This window comes from Cyclopterus lumpus, chromosome 5 (assembly GCF_009769545.1).
Source record: "Cyclopterus lumpus isolate fCycLum1 chromosome 5, fCycLum1.pri, whole genome shotgun sequence".
Classification (NCBI taxonomy): Eukaryota; Metazoa; Chordata; class Actinopteri; order Perciformes; family Cyclopteridae; genus Cyclopterus; species Cyclopterus lumpus.
Window position 1 is genome coordinate 15,459,967 of NC_046970.1, and position 20,860 is coordinate 15,480,826.

The window sequence follows — 20,860 nt, forward strand, 5'->3', positions numbered from 1 at the left end:
AAAGTGTCCACATAATGAGAGATGCCAAATACACTTTCTAACTTTGCCTGAATGAGCACTGAAGGGAAGAGGCACGCAGTTTGTACACGTCCACCGAAGCATGCATGCTCTAAAATCACAGTTTACACAAAACACTTTGAATTTCAAGAGTGGTGTGTTGTAGCTTTGCGTCCGCTTTAAATGTAAACACTTTTTAAAGAGAGAAAGCGCCTCTGAGGGTTAATTTAAAACGTAATATTTAATAATCTTAATAATAATCGGTGAGGGAATATAAAATAATGAATGCAAATTGACTGGAATATGAAGGCTTTTGAGATAAGACGGAACACAAAAAAATGTACAATCATTGTGATGGTATTTATATGCCAAAAAGACTCTGAGGGGGTGATACACTTGTTTACAGTATGTGAGGATATTTCCATTCAGGATATGTTTTTGTTTGCTTATGTGTGAATATAAAAAGACACTGAAATATTAAGTGTGTGTGTGTGTGTGTGTGTATATGTATATATATATATATATATATATATATATATATATATATATATATATATATATATATATATATGTATATGTATGTGTGTCAATGAAAATCATCTAAAAAGGGTGATGCATTATCTTACTCATGCATTAACCTTTTACTTTGCCAGATTTATGTTTTCACAGGTGGAAAGCCTTTACTATTTGTGTTGAGCAATTAAAAATGAAACTGTGTATGTGAGCATATTTTTTTTTATTTATGTGCTTATTAACTGCTTCGCTGTCTCTTGAGTCTGTTACCAGATTCATTGCGTGACCTTCTTTTCACTTCTTTAGCTACTTTTCTTTTTTTCTTTCTCTCTCTTCAAATACCACGATTTTCTGTCTCTCTGCTCCTCTACTTTTCTCTTTCACTGAATATTTCAAAACACGAAAATGGCAACTCTGAACCTGGGGCACAACGATAACAAAGAGCCAAACTCTTGAGTGCTTTTATAGCTGAAGGAAATGTTTTTAGCCCTCTACCATATTGCCATTCAGTTTATGTATTTGTCTTTTTGAGTTAACGGAATCTACACCTATTCATGTTAAAGCCTTTGTTCAATGTACAGGACTGCGCAATATACATCTTGTTTTTTTTAAATGTCCATTGTATTTCATTTGGTTGAGATCTTCCCTCTAGACATGCTGCCTCTCCTCTGCGCCATCCCTTTCGCTCACCGCACGAGGAGCTTCGTTATGATTTACAATCCCATTATGTCTGCAATAGGATTTCTGTGGAGCTCTTTAGAGCCGTCAGGCTGAGCTACTAAACCAGCTTTGAATTAAGCAGCTCTTGTGGGCGCTTCCATAAAGATACACAAGAGCCTTTAACATACAAAGGAGAGCAAGGGTAAACAAATTAAATCAACCGGGGGAAAAAAAAGCAAATCCAAACTTGGTAAACTCTGTGTTGATTCACATTTCGTGACACAAAGAGGAAGGATGTGTTGTCAACATCAGGAAATTCTCTTGAAGTCTTTAAATCGGATTTGGACATGTGTCAATCCCTATTTCCCATAAGTGACTGGAGCTCTGCTTTGAATTGCAATGACATTCTGGTCTTTTTCCTCTGCTTCCTCTTCTGTCCTTTTTGATCCTCAGCCCAACATTCCCAGTATCTGCCTCTGACCAGATGGTTTGAAATAAGAGTATTTACAAAGGTATTAGGGCTAAGCAACCCTGCCTTGTTCTCTTTGCTGCTAAGCACTGAGACGAATCATGTCGAAAGCTCACAACTTCAGTTGGAGTCAGTTCACCCGAGTCGCATGAAAAGGTCATTTTACACTGGGAGCTGAACCTCAAGCTCAAAATACTTCATTACATACAGCAGGAATATGATGTTATATTTATATTCCTTATTTGTAAATTGATGACTGAAGTTGGCATACATTCACAATCAATCAATTTTCTCGAATTAATGAGGCTTCAGCAGTCCGAGTTAGACAAATCAAGTTGGTATCGTCCAGTTACAGCTTTTGGAGTACAAACTTCCCTCTTTGTATCACCGCTGAACAGTGTTTACTTGCTGAGTTGCTGTTGAGAGGAATTTCATTCTAAAAAAAACAAAAAAGATAAACTCTTGGTTTGACTACCTCAGGCAGCTAAAGCCTTATTTAGCCAGAGCTGACCTTTATTCTATTATTTTCTATAAAGAACGAAGACTGAACGTTGTCCACCGTTGTATGCAGTGGAATCACATTAGGAGGGGACCTTTTCAGGGCCAGAATGAATGAATGAAGATTTACAATAGCCAATAACATTCAATGTTCCTATGGGCAAATATAATTGGTCTCAAAACCCTTTCATGTTGTCATCAAATGAAACCATGCAAAGGGTCAGTTCTAAGACAAACCCAATTTATTTACAGCAAAAGAGCATTATACACACAGTTTTATATTACAACCCATGATTTTCTCTTATATAAATATCTGTGTTGTCAATATACTACAATTTCTAACTTCGATACAATACCTTAAAAAACATCCATATTTGATAGCATTTCATTGTCAATATTCACAACAGTGAGAGTGAGGAATTTTAGATAAATATACTGAGGATTTGGGATTGGTCCAATGACTGTTTAGCATTAGTGCATGTGCTGCTGAAGCAGTGACGGCAGCTCCTCCAAGGAGCTGAGCCGATGCTCTTGAGGAACGTCAGGTTGTTTATGCTTGTTGTGTCTGTCTAAAAGGAACCCGTGTATGCCCACAGACCTAGAGGCGAGGTAATCATTCACATAGTGGTCCCCAATATGAGCTACATTAGCAGCTACTACTCCACATTTCTGCAGTGCCTGATCAAAGATGGCTGGACTCGGCTTTGCTATACCTGCGTCCTCTGATGTAATCAGAAACCTGAAGTGAGACAGCAGGCCACAGACGCGTAAAATCTCTTCTAGGCGGCTGTCAAAGTTTGATACCACACCCAGCTTCAGTCCTAGAGAAGTACATCTCTCCAGGGTCTTCTTTGAGTCTGGAAATACCTAAAACAAAGCGACAAACAATTGTAAGTTTACATTTTCTGTGCTTCTTCATTCACTGCTGTAAACATTGATACAAAAAGCAAAAATTGGTAGTAATGCACAAAAAAAAAAAGCTTTACAAAAAGACATTTTAAACAACCAAAGAATCGTTTGACAATTACTGTAATCGTAAATAAGTTGTTAGTTTCAAAAGTAACTACTTATTATTCATTCATTATTATTTATTTTATGTGTATGTCACATGTAATCTGCAATTTACCTCCCAATTCTCTGCATTGCAGAAGTTATGATAAAGGTTGTTAGCCATTGTATTTAGCAGAGCTGGGTCCGTTACCCTGCACTGGCAGAAAGTGTCCCGCACCACCTTCATCCACCAAGAGCGTCCATCCAGGCCCTGAGTGATGCCATAGTTTGGGTATCTGCTGGAATGATGTTGATATGCCTGACGGAAAGCAGCGTCAACCTCCACAGGGCTGAGGTTCAAGCCCACTCGTTCAGCCTCCTTGCAATACTGCTCTCCCACAGATGCACGCACCTTCAGCAGGGTGTCTTTCACATCCCATATCACCCAGCGCAGAGTAGCTCGCATTACACCTGGATAGGTGACACCACAGACTTGATGAGTGTCAAAGCAAAACAATCTAATCAAATGAATCCTCACCAGGTTGTTTCTATGGAAGGGACTCAGATAAAAGCCTGTGTGTACAATTGTTGATTAGTCACTATATAGTGCACTCGGTAATTGTAATTTTAAATGTTGTCCAACTTTCTAGTGTCAATTAAATTCTACATAGCGAAGTCAAACTATCCCAATGTAAACAAGTATTGTACAAGAGGCCTTTTTCAAAGCAGACAGTGTGACTTATTATTGGAGGAAAATCACAGCCTTAAGTACCAATACAAATTATAAAAGGTGTAAATTGTCCTTCCATGAAAAAAGGTGCTATATAAATCAGGTAGATTAAAGTGATACTGAATAAAATTGTCCAACTGTAAGCTTAATAATATGACTGTACTATGATGAAACATCAATGCTGGCGGTAACATTGACATTTCGAACCAAATTCATAGAATAAATCTGCATTTCATGGGTTATTATGGCTCAACACTCCATCTGCTGTTTTAAATTACTTGGATTTATCTACGTCATAAAATGTATTATAAAAAGGTCAGGAGATGTCACTGAGAATCTCCAGCCTCAGACATCCACATTCTTTTCCCGATTTACCAGTGGGTGAGTTAGGCTCAGACCTGGAGTTACACATTAACGCTAAGTGAAAACACCTGCGTGCATGGAACATTCATTTTTAGTGGTTTTAAGGATGGCTGTTTAACCCAGATGTTCTAGTAATATTAGTCTGACGGTAAACCAACACCCTGAAAATGAAACAACTGCATGTAATTCAGCCACCATAATTATTATTTACACCTGTGCTTTTTTACTACAGCTCTTTATGACCCTGTTCTGACGAGAATAAAAAATATCGCACCTGACAAACGTTACGTATCATGTCCATGTATCGTTAACTTTACTAGCTAACATTACATTCGTTACGTTAGACATTGTAGCTACTTTGTTGGCAGAGAAAGCTTTCAGAAAGGTAACATCACACAAGCAAACACACTACGAAGGCGTTGAGGGTTATTACGTAGCGTTAAAGTTACCGAAGTCAAATCTTCAGAACTGCCAATGGTTGCGCCGTAAACAAGCTTCCTAGCTAGCACTGCGGTCAAGTTAGCTAGCTAGCCTGTTCCTGTTGCTGTCGTCTTCTTTTTACGGCAGCTGTTAACATCGTCTGCAGAGGGATGGAGCTTTAGCTCTTTCAGTGTCCATTCCCCAGTTTATTCTACTATCAACCCTCCCCACAATTAGTCAATTAACTTCTTCCTTTCCTATTTCCAACCAAACACATAATGCCGCTAATTGTTATCCCGGTGTTTGTTTTAATGAGCATGTTATGCAGTAGTAGTAGCATTGCCTTTATACATCCAGTCCAGCAGGCGGCAGTATCTTTAAAAAGTAGTCATCAAAACGTAAATCTACGCATGCGCGGAGGTTACCATGCATGCTGTTAAGTGGAGCAAAAGCAACCGAAAACAAACTCCTACCCCTGAGAAGTATCAAGTGAAGTAACCTCACTAAACTTATATTAGTACACTTGTTCAATAAAAAAGGGCGACCTAATGTCATTAACGTAATGGCAACTCCAGCTATTCGGATGTTTCGGAGGTTAGAGGGTCTTTTTTGTGTGTACAAGCCCTCTGGTGTCCACTGGAAACTCGTTCGGGATAGCATTGAGATAAATCTTCTTAAAGGTGAGGACAACGCATATTTAAACCGTATCCTGTGGTCCATCAAGCACTTGCAATGACATGTATTGTTCTGCTGTTAGGCATGGTAGTGCACATTAACATTTGACTACAAGACACTCAGCATTATCTTTAACCTTGGACTCTGTAAGTCACTGTATCCTGACCTCTGTTTTTGTCCTTGTAGGTTTAAATGCTACACCGCTCCAGCCACTTCCTCAGGGGGTGCGCTTCTTGGCGCACAGAGGCAGTGAGACTGAAGCACCCAAGGGACTCACACTGTCTGCAGCCTCTGTGCCAGTACTGTCCAAGCATCCTCTGGGTATGTGTGTCAACTTCTCCGCATTCTAGTTTCATCTCCTGGGTCAACTGCTTATTGTCCAAACACATCACCACACACGTCTTCTGTCTGCCCTCAGGACTAAAAACATTATTGTTATTACAGTGCTAAAAAAATCCACTCATACATACAACGTATACCATGTGTAGTTTATTGACTCGCTCAAGTAATGTAATTTCAATTTGATTTTAGTAAAAAATCATGAATTGGTTAATATTATCGTGTCTGGTGAGCCAACGTCACTGCCATTATTACAATGCAGACATACAGGAATATATTCATAATTGAAGTCAATTCATTACAAGGCCATAATGCACCTGTTTTAGTAGCCAAACAAAATGAACACCCCCTACTCCTAAATTGAGGACAACATTTTTGTTCAACTGTTAACAAGGGTCGGCTGCAGCCTATCATCAACTCTGCTGAGAGAGTGATTGGCTGCAATCTGCAGTCCCTTCAGGACTTGTTTGCTTCAAAGACCCTGAAGCGAGCAAGAAAGATTGTAGCCGACCACTCTCACCCTGGGCAAAAACAGTTTGAGTCCCTTCCATCAGGACCAAGACCTCACGCCACACAAAAAGTTTCTTTACCGTCGGCAGTCGGTCTCATGAACAGAGCCCAGGTCCCCCACTGATTGACTGATCACTTAATTCTTCACATCACTTAACTCTTCACTTTAAAAATACTTCCACTGGTTAAAGTACTGCTACCTTCCTGTCTGTGCACTTTATTTTATATTTATATTCTTAATTCTCGCACTGTGTTGTTATTGTCTATTGTTGCACCACTCGCCATGACAAATTCCTTGTATGTGAAAACATACGTGGCAATAAAAGGTTCTGATTCAATACTAGTTGAGGGAGGGGCTAAGTTGAATTTAAATATTTTTTTATCAAGGAAATGAACTGTTTGTTGTTTCTCAAGCATGTTGCACATTAGTTACTGTTGTAAAAATGAAATGTCACATCTGTGCACATTGACTGTATATCAGTGAATAAAATGTGTTTCCTCTGTTTGTTTTAGTGACTGGACCTGAATTCCAGAATATTCGAGTTGGAGTAGGACATCGCCTGGATGCATTCTCTTCTGGTGTTCTGGGTAGGATTTTACAGCTGATCACAAGAGAAAACAAGTTTATTTTCAGACCGTCTTGTATTTAATTGACAAAGTCTTTCACACCGTTTTTTAAACTTTAGTTCTTGCTGTCGGGAATGGAAACAAGGCTCTGAATGATCTCTACAGAACACGAGTCACAAGGGTAATTTAACATTTCTGCTGGTTTTACATCAGATGCAATGCAAATACAATATGCACTAGTTTAATGCTGTTTGAGATGTTCCAGGAATACACTTTGGAGGGTGAATTTGGGACTGCAACAGATGATTTCTCTCACAAAGGCAGAGTTATTGAAAGATCCACTTATGGTATGATAGCTTACTTTTTTCCTGTATGTTTCAGTTGATTCTGTTTATAAAACATAGTTTTAGATCTTTACAATTGAGAAAAAGTATTTTATCTAAAGCAACGCAATGACTTTACCTGAAATAATTGTTTCAGTTGGCTCACTACTGATATTCAATAATATTGTGTCATCGCCATTCACTCTGTTATATTGTTTCTGTAAATAATTGCATTATTTATTTATTTATTTATTTTCAGTTGGTGTATATCTAACATACAAGTATTTTCTACATTTCCATCTTTTAAATGGATGACACTTCATTGATCAGAGGCTAAACACAGCTTAAGCTCACTTTATCAGTTGAAGTTGCTTTTACTGTTTCTCACCCTTAAATGTTGTTGTGTTTTAATAGGTCACATCACACAGGATAAGCTGGACAGAGTGTTAGCGATGCTGGAGGGAGTCAATCAAAAGGCCTTGTTAATGTAACTAAACTTAATATTTTTTTACATTTCCATAAACATACATTTTATGAAATAGATCTTTTGCTCTTAAATTCCTTCTTATTAGACTGTTTTTCTCTGTGCGTTACTTTTGAATCAGACCCCAAGCTCAGTCCATAAAGTTCTTTCAGCAGAGCCACAGTAAAGTGCTTAATTATTATTTGTGTGTGTATATATACAGGTAGATGACTGTAGATGTTTGTTTTTTTATCAAGGTATTCCAATGTCGACATGCGCTCACAGGAAGCCTATGAGATGGCTGTGCACGGTTTACTGGGTCCAGACGGGAAATCACAGCCTATTCTGACAGGCTTGCGTTGCGTTCACTTCCAGCCCCCCAACTTCACTTTAGGTAAATAATCTTCAATTGAATACACTGGAAATCTCATTTTGGAAATTTGAAATCTGAAAATGATCAGGGCTACTTACTGATTTTTTTCTTTTTCTTCTTTCTGTTCTTACAGAGGTGCAGTGTTTAAATGAAACTCAGAAATATTTGCGCAAATTTGTGCATGAGATAGGACTCGAACTGCGCAGCACAGCAGCGTGTAAAGGAGTTAGACGGACCCGAGACGGACCCTTCACCCTGCAGAATGCTCTGATCCATCACCAGTGGACTGCTTCTGATGTTGTACAGGCCATCGGACAATACCACTCTAAAAAAAAAGATCCTCACACACAGATCAAGAACCCAGCTTTTCAACCAACAGAAGGCAGTACGACGACCACAAAGCAGCAGTAGGTTGAATTAAATAGCGTGTTGCTGTGAGGAACAGTTAATACACAGAACGGCTCTACGGTGGCTCTTAAGAGCCTGATCTTCAGTTGGAAAAGAGATGTGAAAGAGCACAGATCCTGGTTCCTAAGACAGAAAGGTATCACGTCTCCACTCACAAAGACACTTCCTGCATCTCATATATGAATATTCCTTTGTTATGCAGGTTCAATGTTACAATGTTGTGCATGTAATATTAACTTAATCCCCAAATAATTTCACTGTTTGTTTTTGATGAAATAAAAGGAAATGTGACCAACATTTAAATAAAATCTATTTGTGCTACCATTTGATAATTTGAGCTTGTCAATGTCTATAGACAGGATATTACACTGTGAATTAGTACAAAGTGGCTTTTTTATGACAAGTAATGCACTCTTGAATGTCTGTAGATGACACGGTGCACAAATTTTATCAGCATAAAAGTTGTCTCTTTAAAACTACAGTAAAATCCAACATAACCAGCCCAACAGCTTTACCACTGGTAACTTCCACCATGCATTGTCTTAACCCATTTTAAAAGATTTTTAGTAACAATGCATTTTACATGTCTAATTTTCCCATAACCTTTAGGTTTGTTTCCTGGAAAGAACTTAAACTGAAATGGGATATTATTTATGGGGAAAATAGGACATTCCTTGAAAATGGTAAAGATGAATAAATTCATAGTTATTGGAAACACTTCCTTTTTTTCATGTGTGTTCCCATATCATTGATAACTTCACATGTTTTCTAATGTTGAACAAAGTTACAATGTTTACATGTTCCAGTAGAAGTGGAATTATCTGAATAACTCACGGCAACAAGATACATTCTTCTGGTGGGTAAATGGAGCCTACCACTAATATTGGATTTGGTGTAATTGTCTGTGTCCTTCGATGAGGTTGGAAGATGCTCTCAGCAATTCTGTTTCCTACAAAAGCTCTTTTGGGATGTTATGAGGTTATTGTGACGCCATTGTTGTCATGCTCTTCATACCATTGTAAGACTTGTGTCTGGGAACACTGTTGTCTTTGTCTGGAAACCTTCAACTTTCACAAGGACACAAATGAAAAAAAAAAAATCCTGTAAAGTAAAAAGATGCAGAAAAGCTGGTTCACGCGTTTGTTACTTCCAGACTAGATTACTGCAACTCCTTATTATCAGGCTGCTCTAATAAGTCACTTAAATCCCTCCAGTTGATCCAGAATGCTGCAGCTCGTGTACTCACAAAAACTAAGAAAAGAGATCACATGACTCCTGTATTAGCTGCTCTGCACTGGCTCCCTGTAAAATCAAGAATCACATTTAAAATTATTCTCCTCACCTACAAAGCCTTGATTGGTGATGCACCATCATATTTGTAATTTGTGATATTGGGCTATACAAAATAAACTGAATTGAATTGAATTTAAATGAACTTTGTAAGCACCCAGACATCATTCTGGAGGTTTATTAAGCATGACATTAAAACAGTTTGATAAAAGGCATTAAGTCATAGGTAAATACACAAACATAATACAACAGCATTAAATGCAACTACCTCAGTCCGAACAAGATGACTGCAAACATTGACTGAAAGCAAACATTTCAAATTGCACCAGTTAGAAGGGAAATCAGTCCAACAAGATAAAACACAGTGCAAAATTATTCATGATGTAATAACTATTTGTTGGATCACTCAACATCTGTTCATTGACCAGCCTCTAAAGAGAGCCTGCACCAGCAATCCAATATAGTATACACATCAAAACATATCAAGCTCATCTGTAAATGCTCCATTTAATATATTTTATGGCACTCCAGTAATATTTTAAATTCTACTATGAATCAGTGATTCCCTGACATCAACAATGTACCCTCATTGAAATATTTTTTTATCCAGGTACCTCCTGACCAGTGAAACACATTTTGGGTGAAAAACAAGGGGAACAAAGCATTTGTTTCAATAGTGGAAAGTTTACAGCCATTTACATTGTTATATTGAATATAAAAGTTGGTTTATTAAACTTAAATTGACATTATTTAATTACAGTATACTTATTTGAAGAATATATATATATATATATATATATATATTCGTAATTAACATTTAAAAAATACATTTGACCCTGCAGTTCCCATAGTACTCCGGTACCCCATTTGAAAACTCTAAATCAAGAATGTACTTGTACCGCTTAGTAGAAATAACAAAACAGCTATCAATAATTATGAAAAATAAATGTAACTTGCATACATTAACACAATGTTTAATACAGTTTAATACAAGATGGTTGGAGTTCCAGTTTTAGTTGTGATGTCCATACAAACTCTCTTAAATGCCAGTCCAGCCACTGCAGGATGTTCACTGTGTGCAGGATTTCTCCACTTCAGTAAGTTTTCATCTTGTTCAGCAACATCTTGATGTTTTTGTTTGGGGCTCTTTGTGTAACACCATGGTATCATCTCTTAGGTCAACCTTTTGACTCAACATCCTGCCAATAACCCAATCAAAAGCAACGTTACAGGACAACTTATAATAAAGAACATTCTTAAGTCGCACAGGTGTGATAGATGGCACAAAACAAAAAAAACGTCATGCGTTACCTGGCCACAGTTTCCAAACACTGAACCACATTTTCCCCGGTGGCAGCACTGCACTCCATGTATTCAATGTTGTATTCCTGTGGAAGTAAAACTGCTGTCTTTAGACTGACTGTTTGATCAGAACTATTTAGTTAAATTCTGAGCTAAGAGTGTGCAAAGAAGTAATATGACAGACCCATACCTTCGCGAGAATTTCCGCCTCCTGAGTTTTAACCTGGCACTCTGCTCGATCACTCTTATTGCCAACAAGTAAAATGGTCACACTTTCTGCAGCCCCTTCCTGCAAAATTGTTTGGATATCAATTCAAACATCTCTCGACAGACCAATCTGACTCTGTAGTCTGGGTTACATGTTTTAATTAGGTCCCATGTCCTATTGACCCTAATCAAGCTGTATTTTAGTTTGCTCTCAAATACACAAGTGAAGACGGAAAAATGTTATCCACAGCACATATCAATGTGGCAATGTGCAAAGTATGATTGATGAATATTCAAAAGAAATTATAACATATTGCTTGTAGTTACTGTAAATATGTGCTACTGTTTTAAAAACAGAATTAGGCATACGTTTGTCTTTTTGTCATGTAGATTATATATATGAATATGAATATTTTTAATTGAATATAATATAAGAGCATAACTATTTAAATAAAGACAGGGAATCACATTTAAATACCTCCAAGTTGTCTTTGGCTGTAGCAACAAATACCTCATAGACTTTTTTACTTAACCTTTGATCAGACATTTCTAATTTAAAAAAAAAAGAAACGTTCATGTATGACTGCTTTGTGTTATGGCATAGAATGCTGGTGTGTTTGAGAACTTTTGATTGTGGAAAAACACCTTTCTCCTCTTGAATATAAAATGGTTTTTTTAAAGTATTGCATTGGCATCGGTTTTGAAAATAATAATGGAGGAGATCCCAAGTGCAACTTTACAATTTGTCTGGCCACGAATAATACCTGTAGATTTAACATCTGTGACAAAAAAAACCATTACAAACAAAACCAGTGACAACATACCTGAATACAGCTTGCCCAGTAGCTGACTGCAGAAAAACTCTGTGAGGAAGTGACGTCATACATCAAGAGAAATGCGTGGGCTTTGTGGAAAACCTGTCTTGTGATGCTGTGAAACCTTTGAAGGATAAGAAAGAATGTAATCTGATTACAGGCTACCTAGTGATTTGACAACTTGTTTAAATCAGAAAAGGCCACTTTTGGCCAACTTTTGTTTAGTTGTGTGCCTCTATCAGCCTAATGATATGGGTTAGTAGAGGTTGCAGAGAAGCTTTTTTTCCTCAATAAATATTCTGGACATTTCTTCCTGGAGAGACACAGTATTTGCACATTTGCCTCCACGACAACAATTCCCCAACAGCCTTTTCACTGCAAACCTCTGTTGTGTTAATTCCAGCATACATTGCTGAGGTGTGGCAAAATCAGTTCTGAAACCGGTTACAGACTGGCCTCAGGGAGACTTTGCACATTATCAGCACATGTTCTGGAAGGCTCATATGTACAGTATATGTGACTGTGCTCAGCTGAGAACCAAGGATGCTGGCTTCAGATTGGGTAACAATGAGGAAAAAAAGTGCTTCTATCCAAATGCTAAACAAGTGACAACCGGTCTGTAGCAACAACACCAGTCATCATGAAGTGCTTCATTACGCTAGTCAATGAGACACATGAAACCAGAAAATTCATAATTTCTTCTTAAAGGCAGCTAGATCAACTTACTCAAAAGGGACAGATTGAGGGATCCCCAAACACCAAAATAGTTATTATTAATGCTGGATGTAGTTTGACCCATTGTTATTTCCCATAGCAAAAAATGTCTCATTTATTACGAAAAAGGTATTATCTGCAATACAAAGTGCTTTCACCAATAGTTCATGTTTGATTACAACAGCAAGTGTCCAATTAATGCTCTGTAAAAGGAAACAGGATTCTCACCTTTCTTGACCCGCTGTATCCCACAACTGCAGCACCACCGGTTTTCCTTCCACTATCACGGTCCACATGCAGGAATCAAGTCCTACAAAGGGCCTTTATGTAACATTATTCTGTAGGTTTACACACATTTGTGGGAATATGATAATCAGGAACTTACCAATAGAGGCGGGTATATCTGAAGAAAACTTCCCACTTTGAGCTCTTCTCATGAAGGAGGTTTTGCCCACACTGCTGTCTCCAACCATCATCACATTGTAAGCATTTGATCTCAGATCTGCTCGACTCACTGCAAACAGGAGCATTTTCTGTTTAGACATTATATTTTATATTTCTCCATTTAAACTTCCCTCTCTCATCTCTAACTGTTGTGTGTAAGTATAAATGTTCCTTTTACCCAGAGACAACTTATGTTGACTCTCAGCATAATGGTGTTGAAGTGGAGTCACTGATTCAGGTGTCTTCTCACTGTTGAACAGATAACCAAACATAGTTCAAACTAAACACAGCACGTACAGTGGCATACGAAAAAATAGTCACAATCAGGTAAGTTTTTAGTCGTCAGCCATCTGTATCCTCAACCAAACCATACGTTTAGATGAAAGTTGAGATGAAAACAAAAACTACATAAAAGGAAAGATATCTGAGTGTCTTCTTTTTAAATGTAATTTAATAATCATATTAAATAAATATTATGATTATTATCCTACTTTATAAACATAAAGAAAACACTTAAAATTACAATATTTTCAAAATACACCTCCCCCAGAAAAGGTAAACTTTCATAATTTGAAAACCCACCTAACTACTTACTAACTAAAACTGATCAAATGAATTATGCTGTAATAATTTTACCGACATTTGGCCCATGTTGATATGAATGAAGCATAATCTATGACAGTAACCTAACAGCTAGCTAGCTGGGCAAGGCGTGTTGTTTATATCTCTGTCCCTCAGTGTCAGACTAACCTCACAGGCCTTGGGTGCTCTCCTTCCTTTGTGGTGCTGAGGTTGGAGAATGGCTTCTTGTGACTTTTATCAACCTGAACAGACAAAAACATCTCAAACATGAGGCGACAGGAGGGGAGATTCTTCTTAGATTTCCAGATGTCCCCTTCAATTCAAGACATTTAGATTATCAGCATATTGTTTTCTCCTTTGTTTTCCAAATGATAAAATGTTAAATATTACATTTTATAGAAAGGAAAAGTAGCCAGGCTTTTATTTCAATACATAAAAGGGGTGTTTTTTTATTAATAAAGAAATGTGCATTACGAGTAAAACATTTGGCTTTTTCTCTGCCAGTAAAGTGAATATAAACAAGCTGAATGCCTTAAACAAACACACACCCATTGATCAAGATCAAGCAGCAAGATACATGTTTATGTTCTCCTTTTCAGCATGTGAAACTTTTTGTGTGGTACATGTTCCTCATTTTGGATAATTGTTGTTCTTCCAACAAGCACTTGAACAAGCAAGAATATGTATTTATTAAGTAGAAAGCACAGCACAACATTTACTTACTGTGCAAAAAAAACAACTTCAAGCCAAAGGCTCAGAATTATACATACACAAAAGCTGTTCAGTTTCAGTACAATGTGAAACAATCATAATGTAAGACTCCTACAAGAAATGAATGGATTGTAAAAGAAGAAGTACTCTTTGCTGCTTACCTTTGATATTTTGTCCAGGCCCAAATATTCTTCTCTCAGCTCCTCAGTCTTGATGGCACTTTCTTCTCTGATACTTCTGACATCTCTCTCATGTTGTGTATCTGTTATTCTGTCCCTTCTTGCAGTTTGGTTGTCAGGGTCTTGGTGTCCATGTGACTTCCGGTGAGATCCCATTTTCCTCCTTCTTCCACCAGATGCTGATTCTGATATTAAATCATGTTTGGGAGAAGTGGATGGCATTGCAGGGAGATAACTGGGAGTCAATTGATGCTCGGTTTCTACTAGTTGGCCTTGAGAAACAGGATTTTCTTCAAATGTCTGGTGGGCCAGAGGTTTGTGAGACTCACCAGTGTGGCTGTACTCTATTGTTTCAGAGCCACCGTCTTTGTGTTTTCCATCAAGTTGTAGCTCATCATTCATGATGCTTGAGAAACTTTCAGTTCTTACATCTCCAACATTAGTTGCACTCTCTGTTGCTTCATCATTCACGTCCTGCTTTTGATGCAAGTCTTCTTGTTTGGATCCTGTTCTGAGATTCCTGCGGGTGGAGCCCATCTTTCTTCTCCTGCTGCTTGTCTCTAAATATGAACTTGCATTCTTCATCTCTAGATTTTTATTGTAAGCTCCTTCATTTGCGATGTCCGGCTCTTGTTTACTCGCCCCAGCAGTTATATGCCCTACCCCAGCTCCTTCTTTGACTACAGATTTCACTATTTCCAAATCTGCCAAAACGAGAGCTTCTGTGGATTTCAAAGCTTGGTCCTGTATTATGTTTACATTCTCTGGCCTTTCCTCGTTTATTGGGGTTCTTCCAGTGGACGCAGAGGTGATATGCGTCTCATCTATCTGTGATGGCTCCACACTAACATCTACATTTCTCTTACGGTCACTCACATCCGCTGCATGAACAAACTTAACAGGATCAACAACGTCTTCATTGTGGGAGCCAGATTGCTCAGGAGGGAGAGCCTTTGAATAGTCTAAATCTGACATCATGTTACTCTGCAAGCCAGAGCTTTGTAGCTTTTGCCCCATGCCGTCCACAGTGCTGGTTTCATCGGTTTCCATTTGTTCTTTATACACAAGACTCAGTGACGGTTTAGCAGTTTCATTCTGCGATACCTCTGCTGTTGCAATGATCGTTAACTCCTCCACTTCCATCTTGTCAGCTTCTCTGTCACTTGTTTCTGTTTCTACTCTCTTTTCCTCTGGTTTACTATTGAGTTGAGTACGGCGAGTAGAGCCCATCTTTCTCCTCTTCTGTTTGGACTGATTGGATCGTCTTTGCAAATTAGTGTTTTCTTGTATCCCTTGTTGGCTGGAAATTCCACTTTCCTCAGACACATCTACAACTGGCTCTGCTCTGAGGTTTTCATCCTCGAGGCCAATGTCAAATGTAGCCAAAGTGTCAGTATTGTTGTGTGGAGCAGAAAACATCTCCTTTGAAACATTAATTTCTTGGGCTTCATTTTCTTTTTTTGTAGGATCTTCAAATTGTGCTCCATCTTCATCCTGTTCATGAACTTGTACATACTTTGTACTCTCCGCTCCTGTTTTAACGTATTTCATTGTGACATTTCCATCAGTTTCTGATGTTTCATTTGTCTGTTGCATAATAGTTTCGGAATAGTCAAAATGTGAAGCTTCTGTGTTTTGGACGTGAAAGGCTTCATCTGAAGTGTTTGACCTGGCGGTGACATCATAGTGATATGAACTACTCTCTATGTCTGAATTATCTTTCCAAACTAAGACTTCTTGGGATTGAATCAAGTTCATTTTAAATGTGTCACATCCTGCACGTTGACCTAAATCCTCAGTCTCTTTTATGAGGACATTTTCCTTCTCAGTGACTTTCTTATTGGACTTGACGGAGTCATCTTTGCCCGAACTTGAAGTAATATCTGTTGTTACAACTGTGTTGTTGCACATCACATTCTTTGGTAAAATTATGTCATCCTCCGACATCTTTTCTGCGTTTTCTTTGTCATTTACAGTTGATCTATTTTTTCTCATTTCCCCAGCGGATTTGGCGTTTAGGTCAGTTCCCTCTTTTATTTCTTCCTGCCTCATTGTCTCCATTACTAATGACATTTGTGTTGCGTCCTTGACATGCAGTTGTCCATTTCTTTGGCTTGACCCTAATTTTGTTCTATTCCCTGTTGGGTTAAAGTCTTTGTAAGTTTGCTCTTTGATATTCTCTGAATTTTCGAGAGGTTGGGAGTCCAAAGGAGCATTAATTTCTGATTGAAATTCTTGTAAATTCGATTCACTGTCAATTGATAAGTTATCCGTTTGATGGATTTCTTGCATATCTGTTGGCTTGATCTCCTCTTCATGCCCTTTATTTACAGCATCCTGAGAATGCCAAGTTCCTCTAACTTGAGATAAGTTGACATGCTCTTTTTGTTCCTCATTTATGTTCCTCAAATTCTCTTCTGATGATGAAAATTCTGCTTGCTCAACACTGCATTTAATTTCATTACGTTCCTCAGGACTGCTTTCTTCTGTACTTATCTCCAGTGTGATAGAAGACTCTATATCTTCTGATTTCACGTGTGACTCAATCACTAAATATTTTCCATGTACATTTTCATCTTGCCTGAACCTGTCTGTGTACTTGTTTCTTTCCTCATTTTCTGCCACAGAACACACGTTGGGAACTTCTTCTATTGATTTTTCCTTCACTGCTGTCTCTGTTGTTAATGTCATTTCTGTTGTTTCAAGAGTGTCATTATCACTGAAGTTTCCAACAACATCCTCTGTAGGTTCATGGTCTGATTCAGCAACAGAGTCTTTGACATGATGTCTTCTTTTATTCCTACGGCTAGACCCCAGTTTTCTTCTGTTCCCACTGGAGTTGAAGCTGGTGTCCTTTGGCTGAGGTTGGGAGTCAAAAGGAACATTTATTTCAGATTGCAGAGTTTGTAAAGAAGATGCACTCTCCTCCGTTTCAGAGAGGAGTCCTTCCTGTTCCTGCTGACCTGTTTGTTCAGCACTGGGTTTTGTATCATCCTCTACTCTGCCTTCTATCTCAAATACCTGACTCAATGCAGTGTCAACTCTCTCTATGTCGCTGATCAGAGGTTCCTTGCTTTCATAAACATGAACATTGTTTTTCTGCTCTGGGACCTCAAAGTGGTTTTCTTCTGTAGGATGTTCATCCTGTATGTTGTCAGGATTTGAATTGTCCCGATTGGTGGGAGAATCATCAGTATTTTTCACCGTCAACGTATATTGGAATGTGTCACTCACTTCAGTTTGGTTCATCGGGTTTCCAGAAATTATTTCAGAATTTTCTGTGGCATTATGAATCACATTTTCAGAGGAGTAATCAAGTTGAGGCATTTCTTGATTTTCTTTTGGCTCAACATCCTGTTCATGTAGTTTGTTTACAGCAACCTCTGAATGATAATCACCTTTGACTTTAGGTAAGTTGAAGATCTTATTTTGTCCCTCATTTCCGTGCAACTCTTCTTTTGGTGATGAATATATTTCTTGTTCAAAACTGCATTCGGGTTCTGTATGCTCTCTGCTGCTGTGTTTTTCTGTGGTTATCTCAGGTGTGATAGAAGACTCTAAATCCTGACTCACCAAATATTTGCCCTGTAACTTTCCATCCTGCCTGAACCTATCTGTGTTCTCGTCTATTCCCTTGTTTTCTTTTTCTGTCACAGAACACACGTTGGGAACTTCTTCATCTGGCATCTCCCTGAAAATTGATTGTTCGATCGTCTGTTGATCTACTGTTGAACTTGACTGTAAACCCGAACTATTGAGATTGGCGATGCCAACAAGTGTGCCATCTTGTGCATTTTCTTTAACTGGATCACTAACATCTTCAGTCTGAGCAGTGTCAAATGTGTCTGTTCCTTCCAGAAAGGTTTCCATTGATTTTTCCTGCACTGCTGTCTCTGTTGTTAATGTCATTTCTGTTGTTTCAAGAGTGTCATTATCACTGATATTTCCAACAACATCCTCTGTAGGTTCATGGTCTGATTCAGCAACAGAGTCTTTGACATGATGTCTTCTTTTATTCCTACGGCTAGACCCCAGTTTTCTTCTGTTCCCACTGGAGTTGAAGCTGGTGTCCTTTGGCTGAGGTTGGGAGTCAAAAGGAACATTTATTTCAGATTGCAGAGTTTGTAAAGAAGATGCACTCTCCTCCATTTCAGAGAGGAGTCCTTCCTGTTCCTGCTGACCTGTTTGTTCAGCACTGGGTTTTGTATCATCCTCTACTCTGCCTTCTATCTCAAATACCTGACTCAATGCAGTGTCAAGTCTCTCTATGTCGCTGATCAGAGGTTCCTTGCTTTCATAAACATGAACATTGTTTTTCTGCTCTGGGACCTCAAAGTGGTTTTCTTCTGTAGGATGTTCATCCTGTATGTTGTCAGGATTTGAATTGTCCCGATTGGTGGGAGAATCATCAGTATTTTTCACCGTCAACGTATATTGGAATGTGTCACTCACTTCAGTTTGGTTCATCAGGTTTCCAGAAATTATTTCAGAATTTTCTGTGGCATTATGAATCACATTTTCAGAGGAGTAATCAAGTTGAGGCATTTCTTGATTTTCTTTTGGCTCAACATCCTGTTCATGCAGTTTGTTTACAGCAACCTCTGAATGATATTCACTGTTGGTATCATAAACACAATAATTCTCATTGTTCCACTCTAAAGCCTCCACATTTTCATCCTGATTTGTGGATGAATCATGAATACTCTTCACAATCAACTCAGATTGGTTTGTTTCACAGACTCCAGTTTGGTTCATCAGGTTTCCAGATATTTCAGAATTTTCTGTGGCATCATGCATCCTACTATCAGATGAGTAAGCAACTTCATGCATAATCATTAGCTTAATATCATTTCCATGCACTTTGTTTACAGCGTCTTGTGAATGATGAGCACCTACGACTTCAGACAAATTGAAATGCTCGTTTTGTTTGACTTTTGTAGGCAACTCATCTTTTGGTGATGAAATTGTTCCTTGCCGAACACTGCATTCCATTTCAGTATTTTCCGTGGTTCTAGAAAAGAACAATTCTGTGTTGTCATCTCTTTCCTTGCCTTCATTTTCTGTGACAGAACACACACTGGGAGGTTTTTCTTCTGGTATTTCCCTACAATTTGATTGGTCAATCAGTTGCTGATCAACTGTTGGACAGAAAAGACCACTTAAACTAGTTAACTCAGAGATGCTAACACGATGTGGAACTTCTTTGATTTCCTCACTGTGAAGGTCAGATTTGTCAATTGCTTCCTGCACGGTTTTCACTAATTTACAAGACTCAGATATCACTTCAGAGTATGTCTCAGTTTCATCTCGGTCTGCTTGCAGATTTTCCCATTTGGAACTGAAACTCTCCCAGTCAGCCTCTGAACAGTTTGTTGTAGTTGCATTCTGAACCTCAGAAGCGTCTGCCTGTCCCCTGGTCGTATGCTCAACTTCCTCTCTGGGTTCCTGGTATGATTCAGTCACTGAGTCCTTCACATGCTGTTCTATATTCCTTCGACGAGACCCCAATTTCCTTCGGTTACCCAAGAGTTTAGGTGAAGGTGGATGTTGGGTTTCAGAATATGAATTTTCTAAATTAGCCAATACATTTAATGAGTCAGTATTTTCTTCTGGTATGTGATGTTGCGCTACAAAGGTACTGCCCGTGACATGCAAGTCATCCATCTTAGACATTTCATTTTGGTCTGCTATCCGGCGACGTGAAGCAAGCCTTTTCTTTTTACTTTGAGCAGACATGTCTTCTTATCTTCTCTTAAAGCCTGAGACAGTCAGTCATGCAATACATTAGCATATCAAGTTTATATATATTACCCATCAGCATCAAATAACCAACAGTGTTTTGCCTATGCAATACTGCAACGTTATTTCACAATCATTTTTGTTCTCTGGCACACAAAACCTTGAAATGTATTTGGATTATTGTTATATATAAATTAAATATATTTGGTTGAACTAACAAATTGATTTTTAAGCCTTCTATGCAATCGTTACGCCACTTACCACCCAAACTGGTCTTCACATCATGAGCTGATTCGCAATGTCAGGACTATGTTGAACGGCAAATACATTTCACACAAGGGAGGTGTTCCTTTACTGCAACCATGACCAATAACTTCCTGTGTGGGCTACACTTGCAGGCGTGATCAGGCAAGAACAATATGCATTACTTCCTGAACTGAATAAAGCATTACGTTCCATATTTACTTTTACAAAATGGCTATAGATTCATCTCATCTAAAACACAAGCAAGATAGTCACCTTGGAAAACCATTTATTGAACAAGTTGTTTATCTGCAGCACAAATCATCAGCTCAGTGT

At 38.3% G+C, this 20,860-nt stretch overlaps 3 protein-coding genes across 8 annotated transcripts; 1 reads left to right on the top strand and 2 right to left on the bottom strand.

The window, feature by feature from the left end:
* Window positions 1–2,357: 2,357 nt before the first annotated feature.
* hdhd3 (haloacid dehalogenase-like hydrolase domain containing 3) lies at window positions 2,358–4,996 on the bottom strand. 3 transcript variants are annotated; one of them, XM_034532288.1, is made up of 3 exons: window positions 4,670–4,996; window positions 3,339–3,598; window positions 2,358–3,004 (listed from the first exon to the last, which is right to left on the bottom strand). In XM_034532288.1, exons 2-3 carry the CDS (start codon window positions 3,591–3,593, stop codon window positions 2,609–2,611), a joined length of 651 nt encoding a protein of 216 aa, XP_034388179.1. In that variant the 5' UTR covers window positions 3,594–3,598; window positions 4,670–4,996; the 3' UTR covers window positions 2,358–2,608. The 3 variants fall into 3 exon arrangements, with proteins under 3 accessions (XP_034388179.1, XP_034388176.1, XP_034388177.1); XM_034532285.1 differs by having other exon boundaries at window positions 3,264–3,598; XM_034532286.1 differs by lacking the exon at window positions 4,670–4,996 and adding an exon at window positions 4,495–4,661 and having other exon boundaries at window positions 3,264–3,598.
* Window positions 4,997–5,016: 20 nt separating this feature from the next.
* trub2 (TruB pseudouridine (psi) synthase family member 2) lies at window positions 5,017–8,627 on the top strand. Its single transcript, XM_034532275.1, has 8 exons — window positions 5,017–5,320; window positions 5,502–5,636; window positions 6,678–6,752; window positions 6,851–6,912; window positions 6,997–7,078; window positions 7,469–7,541; window positions 7,775–7,911; window positions 8,024–8,627. Exons 1-8 carry the CDS (start codon window positions 5,203–5,205, stop codon window positions 8,299–8,301), a joined length of 960 nt encoding a protein of 319 aa, XP_034388166.1. The 5' UTR covers window positions 5,017–5,202; the 3' UTR covers window positions 8,302–8,627.
* Window positions 8,628–9,729: 1,102 nt separating this feature from the next.
* rab44 (RAB44, member RAS oncogene family) lies at window positions 9,730–20,668 on the bottom strand. Of its 4 annotated transcripts, XM_034532243.1 has the most exons (11): window positions 20,543–20,668; window positions 19,142–20,301; window positions 14,525–17,923; window positions 13,821–13,894; window positions 13,249–13,319; window positions 13,012–13,140; window positions 12,855–12,936; window positions 11,922–12,036; window positions 11,081–11,179; window positions 10,900–10,976; window positions 9,730–10,787 (listed from the first exon to the last, which is right to left on the bottom strand). In XM_034532243.1, exons 2-11 carry the CDS (start codon window positions 20,276–20,278, stop codon window positions 10,703–10,705), a joined length of 5,268 nt encoding a protein of 1,755 aa, XP_034388134.1. In that variant the 5' UTR covers window positions 20,279–20,301; window positions 20,543–20,668; the 3' UTR covers window positions 9,730–10,702. The 4 variants fall into 4 exon arrangements, with proteins under 4 accessions (XP_034388134.1, XP_034388132.1, XP_034388135.1 ...); XM_034532241.1 differs by having other exon boundaries at window positions 14,525–20,301; XM_034532244.1 differs by lacking the exon at window positions 19,142–20,301 and having other exon boundaries at window positions 14,525–18,619; window positions 20,543–20,661.
* Window positions 20,669–20,860: the final 192 nt, after the last annotated feature.

Coding starts and splice junctions, on each gene's coding strand:
- hdhd3 (XM_034532285.1), bottom strand. CDS start 3,593: ATGCGAGCTACTCTGCGCTGGGTGATATGGGATGTGAAAGACACCCTG. Junction 3,005..3,263: donor GCAATGCAGAGAATTGGGAG/GTAAATTGCAGA, acceptor GCTTTGTTTTAG/GTATTTCCAGACTCAAAGAA.
- rab44 (XM_034532241.1), bottom strand. CDS start 20,278: ATGTCTGCTCAAAGTAAAAAGAAAAGGCTTGCTTCACGTCGCCGGATA. Junction 13,141..13,248: donor TCAACATAAGTTGTCTCTGG/GTAAAAGGAACA, acceptor TCCTGTTTGCAG/TGAGTCGAGCAGATCTGAGA. Junction 11,180..11,921: donor ACTGGGCAAGCTGTATTCAG/GTATGTTGTCAC, acceptor ACAATTTTGCAG/GAAGGGGCTGCAGAAAGTGT.
- trub2 (XM_034532275.1), top strand. CDS start 5,203: ATGGCAACTCCAGCTATTCGGATGTTTCGGAGGTTAGAGGGTCTTTTT. Junction 5,637..6,677: donor ACTGTCCAAGCATCCTCTGG/GTATGTGTGTCA, acceptor TGTTTGTTTTAG/TGACTGGACCTGAATTCCAG. Junction 7,079..7,468: donor TATTGAAAGATCCACTTATG/GTATGATAGCTT, acceptor GTGTTTTAATAG/GTCACATCACACAGGATAAG.